The sequence below is a fragment of the Arachis stenosperma genome, chromosome 6 (assembly GCF_014773155.1).
Source record: "Arachis stenosperma cultivar V10309 chromosome 6, arast.V10309.gnm1.PFL2, whole genome shotgun sequence".
In the NCBI taxonomy this organism is placed as follows: Eukaryota; Viridiplantae; Streptophyta; class Magnoliopsida; order Fabales; family Fabaceae; genus Arachis; species Arachis stenosperma.
The window spans coordinates 1,216,533-1,230,000 of NC_080382.1; the positions used below are offsets into that span (position 1 = coordinate 1,216,533).

General features: G+C 27.6%; 2 protein-coding genes across 3 annotated transcripts; one reads left to right on the forward strand and one right to left on the reverse strand.

Moving 5' to 3' along the window:
• Positions 1 to 461: 461 nt before the first annotated feature.
• Positions 462 to 4,182, reverse strand: LOC130933008 (glutathione gamma-glutamylcysteinyltransferase 1-like). 2 transcript variants are annotated; one of them, XM_057862494.1, is made up of 8 exons: positions 4,047 to 4,182; positions 3,794 to 3,950; positions 3,474 to 3,712; positions 3,202 to 3,365; positions 3,011 to 3,062; positions 2,031 to 2,258; positions 1,451 to 1,951; positions 462 to 923 (listed from the first exon to the last, which is right to left on the reverse strand). In XM_057862494.1, the coding sequence occupies exons 2-8, from the start codon at positions 3,915 to 3,917 to the stop codon at positions 837 to 839; spliced, it is 1,395 nt and encodes a 464-aa protein (XP_057718477.1). In that variant the 5' UTR covers positions 3,918 to 3,950; positions 4,047 to 4,182; the 3' UTR covers positions 462 to 836. The 2 variants fall into 2 exon arrangements, with proteins under 2 accessions (XP_057718477.1, XP_057718476.1); XM_057862493.1 differs by having other exon boundaries at positions 4,042 to 4,178.
• Positions 4,183 to 7,444: 3,262 nt separating this feature from the next.
• Positions 7,445 to 11,795, forward strand: LOC130936806 (glycolipid transfer protein 1-like). Its single transcript, XM_057866960.1, has 6 exons — positions 7,445 to 7,565; positions 8,465 to 8,520; positions 8,615 to 8,745; positions 11,173 to 11,308; positions 11,393 to 11,524; positions 11,763 to 11,795. Exons 1-6 carry the CDS (start codon positions 7,445 to 7,447, stop codon positions 11,793 to 11,795), a joined length of 609 nt encoding a protein of 202 aa, XP_057722943.1.
• Positions 11,796 to 13,468: the final 1,673 nt, after the last annotated feature.

The window sequence follows — 13,468 nt, forward strand, 5'->3', positions numbered from 1 at the left end:
TCTATTTCTTTTTAGTTTCTATATCAATTTTGATGTGAAATTAATTTGTCTAATAAAATAAAAAAATTAAAGATTGATTTGGAAATTGAATTTTATTAAAACTTGGATGTGTAATAAAAAAATTTCTTGAAAACTTAGTGAATGTTACTCAGACTTCATTGGTGTTTGTATATCCCAATATTTTAAGCTTGAATGGAAGCACAACTCATGCCTATCTCGTTCAAAGGAAAAAGAAATTCTTATAAACTTCCCAAACAAAACCACTCATTTCAAATATTAATAAACTTTAAACATTGCAATTTTGAGTTAAATTGACATGTATATACAATTATACATTAAATGTTTCATTTCTTAGAACATTCATTAAATATGCTCCAAAACGTTAAAAACCCAAGTTAGTAATTAGTGCCTTGACGAGCTTTCAATGATGAGGATGAGAAAATCAAATCTCACAAACCGAATGTGAAATGGTAGACATATTCTGAATAGAATAGCTACTTGATATAACAATGTAATTTGACGACCAATGAATATTAGAATATACAAAAATGGATCTCCTATAATCATTCAACAAAATCTATCACCGGATGATTTCTCTTCCTTGAAATTTGTATGAATAGTTAAAATATCGAAAAAAAAATCACAGCTAAGTTGTAAATTACTAAATGCTCTAGCGTCTTCAGTAGCACTAGCATGTCCTACAAAACAATTTAAAAAATAAAAACCTGCTGCAATTGCAATTATGTACCAAAATTTCTTCAGCGGATAGTCACCAATTTCAGTAATTCTATACTATTCAACGTGGGTTGACCAGGATGACCGAAATGAGAGAGATTCTAAGAGAAAGGCGCATGGAGATCCTCATCTACCTTATCCTCTTGACATTTCTTCAGAAGATGTAGCTGACGTCTTAAGTGCAGAACCTGAAATCCAGATTTTATATTATAAGCAGAAGATGGAAATAGAACAGAATATGCAGAAATCAGAGTGCTACAAAGCATGGAAAGACATTGTTTTTTATTGAGAAGTTTACTGCATCACGACTCGGTACAACAACCTGCAGCGAAAGACTCGAATATGTGGGCTGCTACTAGCGATTCAACATATTTGTGTACGGAATTTACATTGCTTACATAAAAAGGTCAAATGCAAATTTCCATATAAGAATTAAAAGAGGTACAAACAAAGACAATCTCACCTCTTTGGTTTCATTTTCAACGTTTTCGGTTTAGGATTTTGTGAAGAAAAAAGTGAAAATAGAAAATATGATTTCATTGTTTTCCAATGTTTTCATTATTTTCTCCACAAATTCATGAAAACCAAAAACAGTGAGCACAAGATTAAACAAACAGAACAAGAGGCATCAAGGGATGATATTAGTGATTAACAAGAGATTGAGGATAAAAGGAGATAGTTAAATTTTTGTTAAAAAATAAATTATGATAACTACCTCTTCTTGAAGCAAAGTAGGAAGATTTTCAACTGAAACCAGGCTATTTATTTCCCTCAAGAGCCGCTCATCTTTGATATCAGACCATGTCGTAGATGGTAAGGACAGTAAAAGCACAGTTAGCACATCTGTGCTAGCTGGGTGCATCCTAATGGAATCACTTAGGCTAGAGCAAGTGCAACATGATTTTCTAGCAGAAGGAATCAGCACATCAACCCCTTGCTCACTGTTGCCATTTACCACAGTCCCACAAACCATTGTTACTGGTTTTTCATCTTCAGCTTTGCAGCATTTCAAGCATGTTTCATGACAGCAATACTCCGCCGATGAGCTAATTTTCCCACCTAAAATTTCTGCTCCTTGGCAACAAACATTTGCAGCAATGTCAGGTAAGGTGTCTCCATCACCTGAAGTGGGTGAATGTATGCTGCAAGAAGTTGACATAAAGCGAATCACATGTTTGAAAAGCCCTGTCTCCTGCACTTGTTTCAATACCTCTTCCTGCATGAAAAAGGAGTTAACTGCAGTAGATTTAAATTTTGGAGAGAATTACGATAAGTTGGTAAGAAACATGTCAAACCTTAACACCAAGCCTTGCTTTCTCCTCTGGGCTTAAACTTGGACCACCATCTTCTCGCCTCCTGATCTCCGCAACCCATTTGATAAATTCCTCAAATTTAGATGGAAGTGATGTGACTATTATTGAAAGAACCATTTGAATGTCTTTCACATCCTCTGATTTTAATAGAAGAGGAACATCATCCATTAGGAATTTTGCAATACTAATCCAACTCTCATGTTTGCAGCTCTGTAACATCAAAAGAAGTGCGTAATGCATCCATCCACCCACACCAACCAACATAAACAACAAAATGTACAGGCATCACTTTCTAAAAATATACTATTACTACACACCCAGTCACCCACACATGTAAATAAGTTTCATACTCGCAGAATTCTGAAGTCCATTAAATTAAGAACGGCACCACATATTCTCAAAAATACATCAAATGGTCCAATGTGCAAACTGACTTTCCAACTTGGATTTTGTAATCATTGATTTCAAAATGACTTTTGAATCAAACCTCAATTTTTTTTCTTCCAAACACCTACTAGCAAATTCCATACGAACCGAATGAGATAATATCATCACAAAAGAAAGAATGTACCTGAACAGACACTGAAATCATGAAATATGATGGAAAACAAGGTATCTTCTGGACACAATTTCATCTATAGTTTTAAGAGACAAACTAACAAGTTCATATCTATTACAAACTAAGGGAAATGCTTGATTAAGAAAGGAAAATTGTGGTTCATTTCACAACATCTGCTAGATAGAAGATCACACAAACTTGAAATAAACAAACTGTCCAATATGCTCCAACAAACAAGTTCACCATACCACAAAACCTGAAGTATAATTCAATAAAAAGTAAAGGAATCTCTTCACTCGCACATGTAACAGAAATTATCCAAACAATTTATTATCCATACCAACATTTTTATATATGATGAAATGCCAAGTTTGGGCCCATTATATAATGGAAAGACAAATACCAGAGTATAAAGCATGCCAGGTTCCCTATGTGGCCTTGATATAAGCATGAACCTGGAAAGAATAAATAATTACAGAAATTACATATAGAATTAACACACTCTTGAGTAAACGGACATCTAATCATTGATTTCTACTAACTATAACTAGGCATACAAAGTCAAAAAGTATAAAACTTATACAAGAAAATTACCCCCTAGTTTGTCCAGTGGATTCGTCAACATAGTTCATGCCTTCCCAGAGAAGCGAAAGTGGAACCCAATGAGGAGGATACTTAAATCGTGCAACATCCAAAATAAGCGCCATGTCCTTCCCAGCATGATAGCCTCCAATAGGTGAAAAATGACCAGTTCCAGTCTATTGTGAAAGTTAAATTAAAATATTCATGTTCATCATTTCATCCAGAATACCATATAAGCATCAAGAATGTCTACCTAAACAAATTTTATAGCTTTGAAGACATACTTGTTTGAGAGCAGCCCTGTGGTACGAAGAGATGACATGACATTCATCAGAAGCTGAACAATTCATGACATATTCACGGAAAGCATCGATGCTGCTCTGGCTAGCATGAAAGGCTTCAACTTTTGCTCCAGCACAATGAGCCAAGCACACGAGCTTCCCAAAGGAGATGCCTTTAGCTTTGACCTTTTCAAGAGGCTCACAACAGTCCAACATAGATTCATCAAACCATCTCCAAGGACCTGTATGATTGATTACACAGCAAATTGAGGTAGGGGATTCAATCAACTAAACCCTAATCAGGGAAATAGGAAGTAAGAAACCTTTCCATTTGCGACCAGGATCAATGGCAAGAGCATTTAAGACCATGGATAAGCTTGCAAGGCCGCAGTAGGCGGGTTCCGATTGGGTCTGGAAATAAGAGACCAACCTGTAGAAGCCTTCCATGGTTCCGTTCTGAATAGCTTCAAGAAACAGTTGCTGCAGAATGCAGATTCGATTCAATTGAAATGATGATTAGGTAAAAAAAAAAAAAAAAAAAAAGCAGAGTAAGCAACAAGCAACAAGCAACCTTGCCTGGAGAGGAAGCGAATTCCACGGCGGGGGGGCACGAAAGAAACCGCCGATACAACCCCGCCGTCGCCATTGGAATTTGCAAACACATAACACAGTAACCGAATTATTGAAAGAATATATCCCGCGTTTTTTTGTTTTTAATTATCGCTCATCGCTGATGCCTCTGCCGTACTGGCACCCTTCCCAATAAACTATTCTCTCCTCAGAGAAATTTTTACTAAATAAAAATTGATATACTGAAATTTTTAATAACTTTTATTATAAAATAATTAAATTATATAAATTAGTTCTTTTCAAATAAACAAAAGAAAATCAATCATTAAGAATAATTATTGAAATTTTTTAAAACAATAAAAAATTATTTAGGACAAAGTGTTCTTTTTGCTGAATTGTATGTAACTTGGAGAGGTTTACTTCTTGCTTGGGAGAGTAGATTTCGTGAGGTTATTTGTGAAACAGACTGTTTAGAAACTCTTTTTTTGGTAAACTAAAAAATGCTTCGTAAGGATATTTCGGAATGGAATTTGGCAAAGTATATATAGGAGGTTATGAATTGAAATTGGATAGTCTCTATTCTTTTATTTCAGGGGAAAACAAATAGTGTTATCAATTGTATGGTTAAAGCAGATACTTCTATTGCGAACATTCGCTTGAATTGGAGCCAACCATAGAGTAAACTTCAACATCTAATAAATTTATATATGAACCTAACTAATTAATTTAGTTTTGTCTCTATTTTTTTTTCTTTTCTATTTATTCACAAAAAAAACAATGATTATACCTAACGAATTCTAATCCAATTCTAATGTGAACTTTTGAAGAATATGTAGGAGCATAGTATTATTTAGTTCCCAAAATAATTTCTAATTTTTTATAATTTTATTAAATTAGTCTAATTTTTAGTAAATATAAAATTCATTTATATTTTTATGGGTAATTTTATAGGCTCTCAAATTTTTCGTTGCAAAATTAAAATATGACCATTTCTATAATGTGTATGGTCCTCACTCATGTTGCTTATTTGCTAGCAAATAAATATGCAGAGGTTGTATTATTGAATAAGTTTTTAGTTATTACAAAATATTTTTTTTTGTTCTTTAAAAAACTGATTTCTTTGATCAAATACAATAACATTTTTTTTTTTCTTTAAAAAACTGATTTCTTTGATCAAATACAATAACAACGATAACAAGAACAAAACCTTATCCAACTACATGGAGTAAACGATATCATTGCACTTCATGGTTACGTTGATCAATTAAAATTTTAAAATCATCTATTTTAATTTTCAGCTTTAATGTAAGATTCAAGCAAATTAAAATATAGCACAGTAACAAACAACAATGCAAGATTGCAAATAACATACATAGCTTAAAAACTACAGAAAGTGTAAATTAAGTAACAGGCGATTAAGTAAAGGTGGAAATTCAGGTGCAATCGACTTCACGTGAATTTAATATCTGAGAGCCGTTAGATAATTTAACTGATTTGACTAAATTTTCATCTAACAGTTTTAAGTTATCAACTTCACGTGAAATCAATTACACATGAGTTTCCACCTTAAGTAAATGGCGTATATTATTTAACAATGTAACAAAATAATGGTTTAAAAGCATGCACTAACCTTGCTTTCATCGGAAATAAAATCAACTGCCGGAGGTGATGGTAGGGGTCGTTTGTAGAAACCGTTATTCATTTAATTTAACTTAATTAGTGGGTTGTTATTAGGATTAAAAATAAAAACAATTGAATATATAAATCAATTGATGAAGATGCAGTTCATCCTTCACAATTTTCTTTGTAAAGTTTGTAACTTGCTTAAAAGTGATAATATTCTTTAACATATGCCTGCAAAAGAGAGTATAATCCGTATAAAAAGATAAATTAAACCTTAAAAATTAATGTCCAAAACATGTATACAGATAGAACAATCATCACAACAATGCATTGTTGCGTGCCAATGAGTTATAATCAAATAGTATAGTCTCCACATACTTATTTAAGAGATCGTGGGTTCGAATCTCCCTATCTTTCGTAAAAAAAAATGCATTGCTGCATATAGCATGCATGTGAAAATATATAGCTTAAACACTACAAATAAACACATTAACAGAGCATAAGACAATGATTTGAAAGCCAATGAATAATAGCTCAAATGGCATAGTCTCCTCATACTCAATTAAGAAGTTGCAGGTTCGAGTCTCTTATCTTTGAGGATGGCAGGCAGGCACGTGCGAAATTATAGAGGGTCCCCTTTAAGATCAAACAATTCCATCCAATTGAGTATGATTGTATTTTTGGTAAAAAAAAAAAAAAGAGAATGATTTGAAAGCATATTCTAACCTTGTCTTCTTCTATCCATAGTTGTCTTAAATTTGAAGTCAAATTAAGAAGAATTCTATTCTATAACACTTGCAAAGGTTGTATATAAATGTCAAAACTTAATCCCTGTACTAATTTATTTGTTGAAGAGATATATATAAATAGCTTAGCTATATAAAAAGAAGTTTTATTTCTCAGACAGAATTTATTTTGTATTGATGTTGTGAATCAATATATCAATTAAATGTTCGTTTGAGTCATTTATGTCATCAATTATATTATACTCTAAAATAATTACACAATCAAACTAAATTACAATTCATAATGGGTGATAGATCATGTGTGATAGTAAATTAATGGTTAATTATTTTCCTTATTAAAAGAGTATGATAAATGAAAAATATATAATGAATGGAGACAAGAAGGAATGAAATCAAATATATGTGTAGTTACAAGTTGAATCTATAATAGCTATTTTTAAAACCAAACCATATCAATGGTCAATAAAAGATTCTAAAATAATGTAGAAATAAATCTTTGACTGATAAGATGTATAATAAAAATGATAAAAAAGGAAATTCTTGTTTTATCAAAATTATTTTACATATTAAAAATAATTTACTATTTCAATTTACTAAATATATATACTATTATTATTGAAAACCAAAATTTTAATGAATCCGGATCGAAAAAGCTAAAGAACTAGTTGAAATAACAGAACTAACTGCCTCAGATTCCGACAGCGACACCATTACTAGAAAAAAACTCAGAAGGTAATTCATTAATTCTTACTTCCTTCTATACGAACCCTAATTTCTCTTTTTTTTTTTAATGTCATTATTTATCGGTAATCAAGTATGATCAAAATGTTCAATCTAAGGAATCCAGTTATTGATCAGATCGGAATAGATTTCAATTGAATTAAATCATCAGATGCTGCATTTTTCAATTGAATCATTTATTTATTTAGTTACTAATTATTTTTGCATGTGTTTTGATTTTGAATGGCACATAATGTGTTAGTAAAGTGAAAAACATTGATATTATTGATGAATGATTGCAGGAGGAGAGGAACGATGGTGGAAGGACAGGTATTTCGGGTGCCTTTGGAGGAGTTGGCTAAAGTCAAATCTAAAGAGGGAAAGATACTCACTAAACCCTTCTTGAATGTATGCAAAAGTGTCTTACCGGTTTTAGGTATATTTTTTTATTTTTTTATTTTTTTGGAGTAAATGGACAAAATCATGCATAAAAGAGTTTGTCCTGGACAAAAATACTTACAAAAAATCGTAAATATCAAAATATATAAGAAAGATTATTTTTATTGGACAAAAATGTCATGCATATCATTAGTAGATTTAGAGTGTATTTTTGTCTATGAAAATTAAACTTTTGACTCTACTTTGATATTTATAAATTTTGATGGGTATTTTGTGAATTGTAAATTTTTTATTTATATTTTTGTCTATTTAATATAATTATCAGATTAAATTATCTATATTATATTAGATGCAATATACTTGTGCATTAGACTATTTTTTATATATGTCTTTGAATTTAATATTATTATTATTAGATGATTTCACAATTGATAAAAATTAAAATTATATTCAATAGTATATCCTTATAATGATACAAATTCGATCATAATATATGACATTATTCTTTTTCAAGTGGGCTCGAATTTTATAGTTGGTATTTTAGGTGTATTTTTATATGAAAATTAATTAAACGTCCCTTATTTATCCCCAACTTTTAAAAAGAAAAAACTTTAAATTTTTGTATTTTTATGTTTTTTAAGAATAACATTCATTATATTTAAATTTTTTTATTTTTTTTATATATCAAGAATATAAATTAAGGGATTTAGCTAACAAGGACATATATGATGAGTTTATTATTAGTAAAAGATTTTAATTTTTTTATTTAATAAATATAAAATAAATATATTAAAAACTCAAATTTTTTATATTTTCGATAAAAAAAAATTAATTTGTAATCTTAACATGTGTTTTTAAGACACATGATAGATAAATTTTGAAATGAGTATGATTTATCAAGATTTACACCTCTGATGTTTATGTGATTAATTTCAGACATGTTAGGGGGAGCATTTTCATTTGTAAAATCTGATGTTGGTGGTAACATATTGGTAAGGAAGACACTCTTAGATTGATAACCTTAATTTATGTCATTTTTTCAGTTTAATTACCTTCATATATATGTCTTCAAACTTATATGTACAGAGATTGGAGTCTAGGTATGAGTCCAACCCTTGTGAATACAAACTTCTATACAGAGTAGTGGAGAAAGAAATTGAAGATAAAACACACAAGTCTTCATCTAGCTGCACTAATGCCCTACTATGGTTGACAAGGTTTGTGCACTATTACTCATAATTTTTTTAAATAAAACTTGTATTATTTCAATTCTTGAAAAAATTCTGCGTCATATTCATAATTGACCTTAAAAAAAAAGTTAAAGTACTATTTTCTGGCCAAAAAATTTTAATATGAAAATAATTTTGAAGTTATGCTTTAAAACCAAGTTAAAGGCATTTATTATTTTTTTTCTATGCTGCATGATAGTGTGTAACCAGGGACGGATCCAGAAATTTAAGAGTGGAGGGGCCGAAAATTAAAATATTATATAATCAAATATAAAGCTATATATTTAATAATAGATATAATCATAATTAATTTTTTAATTTAAAAAATTAATAAATACTTGTCAAATAAAAAAATTATCTCAGTTTTTATAATTTTTTCATAATTTTTTATAGTTTTATATCTAATAAATTAAAATATAAAATTATATATTTTTAAATATTTTGTTAATTAATTTACTATATTAAATATTTATGTGACAGTAAGTTATATTTTTATGTTTTATATCATTAAGAAATATAACATAAAATAATATAAGTTAATTACACTAACAATTTTGTTACGTGAATTTAAAATATATTAAAGTGTTTTTATATAATAATAGGGTAAAAATTAATTAAAAAAGAATAAAAACTAAATAAAATTAAAAAAAATAATATTATTATAATAATATTAAAGTATTTTTATATGATTATAAATGTGTTAAGAAAAAATGTAAAAAAAATTCGAATTAAATAAAAAATACAAATAATATAAATATATGTAGAAAAATTTAAACCCTATTACATAAAGAATAATAACTCTTTTTTTTTACCAAAAATAAAGAGACTTGAACTTACGAGCTCTTAATTGAGTATGAAGAGACTATGCCATTTAAACTATAGCTCATTAATAAGAATAATAACTCTTTTTACTATCACTATATTATTAAATTTTATTCTATACAAAATATCTATTATAATAGTATATGAGCTTTTAAAATTTGTTGGGGGGGCCAAGGCCACTACTTGCCCCCCTTTGAATCCGTCCCTGTGTGTAACACAAAGAATGAGTCATGAGATGTGTTTTTCAATACTATATGATGAAAGAAATCGGTGTCTTCAATTTTTTGTTTTGTTACATAGTGATCTTTTTTATTTTTAAAACTCGAATCTATCCATTTGTGTTATTTAACTTTTTTTTTAATGAATCACAGAACGGACGGATCGATTTATGTTTTTAAAAAGTAAAAGTATAAGGAGTCAATGGAATATTTGTACAATGTGTACAATGAAAGTTTAGGGAGTATTAGAGATATGACCATTAGTGTTACTATTTTTCATCAGCTGAAGTTTTTGGGATGAGTGGTATCATGACATTGTATTAGAGTTCTAGATCCGAGAGGTCAAAAGTATGAAAGATGTTCATTTTGTAACTAAATAGTCTATTGTACAAATAGTCCATTATCTCTCAGACGAGATCCTTTTAAAAATTATAAAAAAAAATTAACATTGACATTTGACTCTCTGATCTTTGTTTTCAAAAATAAAAAATTAAAAGTACTTCGATTTGTAGTTTGTTTTCCTTCTTCAAACAAATCATATCCGTCTGATTTATTTAATATCAATTTTTAAAAAAATAACTCCATATCAAACAAAGACACTCAAACTTTCAATAACAAATTGGGTCTCTACACTGCTTTAATTTTGTAATTAAGTCTTTTTTAGTGTAAAAAATATTAGAATTAAGTGAATATTTTTTTACAAATTGAAGGTATTTATAATTAAAAACTTAATAAAGTCTTTAGCTGCATGTATTTTGATAAAAATATTATGTTATTTTTAATATAAAAAGGACGTAATTACAAAATTAAAAACAGTGTAGGGACTCAATTAAAAAGAAAAAAATATAAAAATTTAATTAAAAATTTGGTAAAACTATAGAGATCAACAGGATAATTAAACTTTTTTTTTTCATTATTACATTAAATTTATGCGCGAAGAAAAAAAAGTTATTGAAAAATTTTATCAAACAAGGTTTTAAAGTCATAGTAATTTTGTTACACATGATAAATTAAATTTATATTATTCAAATTGATAAAACAAAATTTCTAACAAATTAATCTAATTTTATTAATTAATAATAATTTTAAACATAAAAAATATAGTTAAGGATATAAATTATAATAATTATTAATTATGATAAATGATATTTTTATAAAGAAAATAATTATTTTCTTATTTTTTTAAAACAAAGTGTTATGCACTAATAGTAAAAGTAAATATATTATTTAATATTTTTTCAAAAAAAAAATATATCTAAATATGATTAAAATTTAAGAGGAATGTTTTAATTTTTTTTTAAATATACTTTTTCCAAACCAAAAAAATGTCAATCCAAAGAAACATTAAAACACAATGGCATGGCAATTTTGTTAGGGGAATGGATTACAGTGTAAAAATGTTCAGCAACTTAGAGGAACATAAGAATTGGAGCATGCAAGAAGCTTGCAATGATTCATACAACAAGACACTCAAAAGATGGCATGGCTGGTTAGCTATTAAAACTTTCCATGTAAGTTATTATAATTCTTTCTTCTTTTTAATTCATTATGGCAAAAGAAATAAGAGAGAAAATAAGAAAATAGTTCTATTGCAGGTTGCAATGAAGCTTCTTCCAGATAGAGAAAAATTTATGCAAGCGCTTTGTGGTGGAGGGGAATTTGGACCTGAAATGAAAAAATTTTGTACCGATTTCTCTTCAGTGCTGGAGGAGAATCATAAATTTCTGGTACAAATTTTAATTACTTAATTACTATACTAATTGTATATTGCAATAATCCAGAAGATTGTGTTAAGCTGACCAAGTTTATTTTTATTCCTATTAGCATAATGCTGATGAATTTTTATAGTAGAATGTGAACCTGGTTTTGGAATTGTTAATACATGCATAAATTAGATTATTTCATATAATATTTTTATATATATTGTTTTTATTGGTTTAAGTTGTTCTTCTTATTTTGATGCAGGCTAGTATTGGAATGGATAATTTGAAAGCTTAATGCACAAAGTGAAGCAGTTCTAGCTTGATTCCAATTTTTTACTACAAATTATTTAGATTGATGATCATCTTTATTAGTGTAATTTGATATATATTATGAGTAATGATCCGGAGCCTGAAATTTTAGTTTATTTTTTTATCTTATAATATTTAAATGAATACAAAGTTAAATATATATTATTTTTAAAATATTAATGAAATAAAATACTTAAATTTTTTTGTTTAAAATTTAAAAGAATAATTAGAAAATTCAATTAAGATTTTTAATTATTTTTCTTTAATTATTTATACATATCAAAACAATGACATATATATGATAATGTTAAAAAAATAAAAAATAATTTAATATTTATTAGTTACAAAATAAGATAAATTTAAATGATTTTAACTGATTTTTATTGTCTTTCAATATTATCGATATAAATGCTACAAATAGACCTTCAAGCTTTTATCCTGCCATGATTCTACATTTGAACGCCTAAAATCATGAATTAATTACAAATAGCTTTAATTAATTATATTGGTGAGTCTATTTATAGAAAGAGAGGTATTATATATTTAAGTATTTTTGATAATTAAATTTAATTAAATTGACTTAAATTTAACAAAAACTATTTTCATTATACGTAATATGTACATACGTATTTCATTAATGTAAATAAAATTTCACTTTACTTTATATTTATTCTTCGTGTGCTTCCTCCTTCTTCTATTATGATGTTGTTGATGCATTTTGGTTTTGCTTTTTTTTTTTCTTCTTTTTCATGTTATTACAGTTATTTATTTTTTTATTTAATATTTTTTTGTTAGTTTTATTCTTCTCAAAAGAGTAAATTAAGAAAAAATTAAAAAAATAAAATAAAATAAGATAAAAAAAGGAAAAAGAAGAAAACGACAAAGATGATAAGGAGGAGGAAGAAAAATTTTGAATTATGTAGGATAATGAGACCACATACACCTTATATAGTGATTACGACACAATTAACTTAGAAATGCATCGAAAATTATAGGACTAGTTTTTGAGTTTATAGAATACACAATTTTTTATTTATTTGTTATTACACAATTGTATTGTTATAATGATATTCCCGTTCATTTGTAGTCCAATCCCAAAAGTTGGGATGACTTTTAAGATAAATTGAATGTAATGAAATGAAAAGTGATATAATAATTTTATTGATGACACCAGAAAAAATCAGAACCAATAAAGATGTTAACAAAATATTGATGTTATTGGTGATGACGATAACAAAAAAAGAAAGATAATGAAAAAGAAAAAAAAGAAAAAGACACAACACACCAAATCAAAAAAACCTGCACACATAAATATATAATACTTGATTGAATTTGGTTAAGATTATAACTTGAATATAGAACTTTATTCTTATAAAAATCGTGTTTATTGCTAGATAAAATTTACTCCTATATTTGTTATATGGTGATAATTATATTTAGATTTCTATATTTTTTAAAAACAACATCATTCGATGATCTTCTAGTATTTAATAAAGATTATTTTTTAAATAAAGGAGTTCAATTTTTTTTTGTTAAATACTTTTTTAAGGAAGTATCTATATATCATCGACAATAATGGTAATGATTCCATTAACGTTCTTGAATTATCTTTCCAAAAAAAAAAAAACTTGAATAATCTTAATAATAAACTTAGCATAC

Bases quoted from the DNA above. Each gene is read 5' to 3' on its own strand.
- LOC130933008 (XM_057862493.1), bottom strand. From the start codon at position 4,134: ATGTGTTTGCAAATTCCAATGGCGACGGCGGGGTTGTATCGGCGGTTT. The intron at 3,951-4,041 runs GTTGCTTGTTGC...TGCATTCTGCAG, and splicing joins TCGCTTCCTCTCCAGGCAAG to CAACTGTTTCTTGAAGCTAT. The intron at 1,952-2,030 runs GTTTGACATGTT...TTTTTCATGCAG, and splicing joins AAGCAAGGCTTGGTGTTAAG to GAAGAGGTATTGAAACAAGT.
- LOC130936806 (XM_057866960.1), top strand. From the start codon at position 7,445: ATGGTGGAAGGACAGGTATTTCGGGTGCCTTTGGAGGAGTTGGCTAAA. The intron at 8,746-11,172 runs GTTTGTGCACTA...CAATTTTGTTAG, and splicing joins GCCCTACTATGGTTGACAAG to GGGAATGGATTACAGTGTAA. The intron at 11,525-11,762 runs GTACAAATTTTA...ATTTTGATGCAG, and splicing joins AGGAGAATCATAAATTTCTG to GCTAGTATTGGAATGGATAA.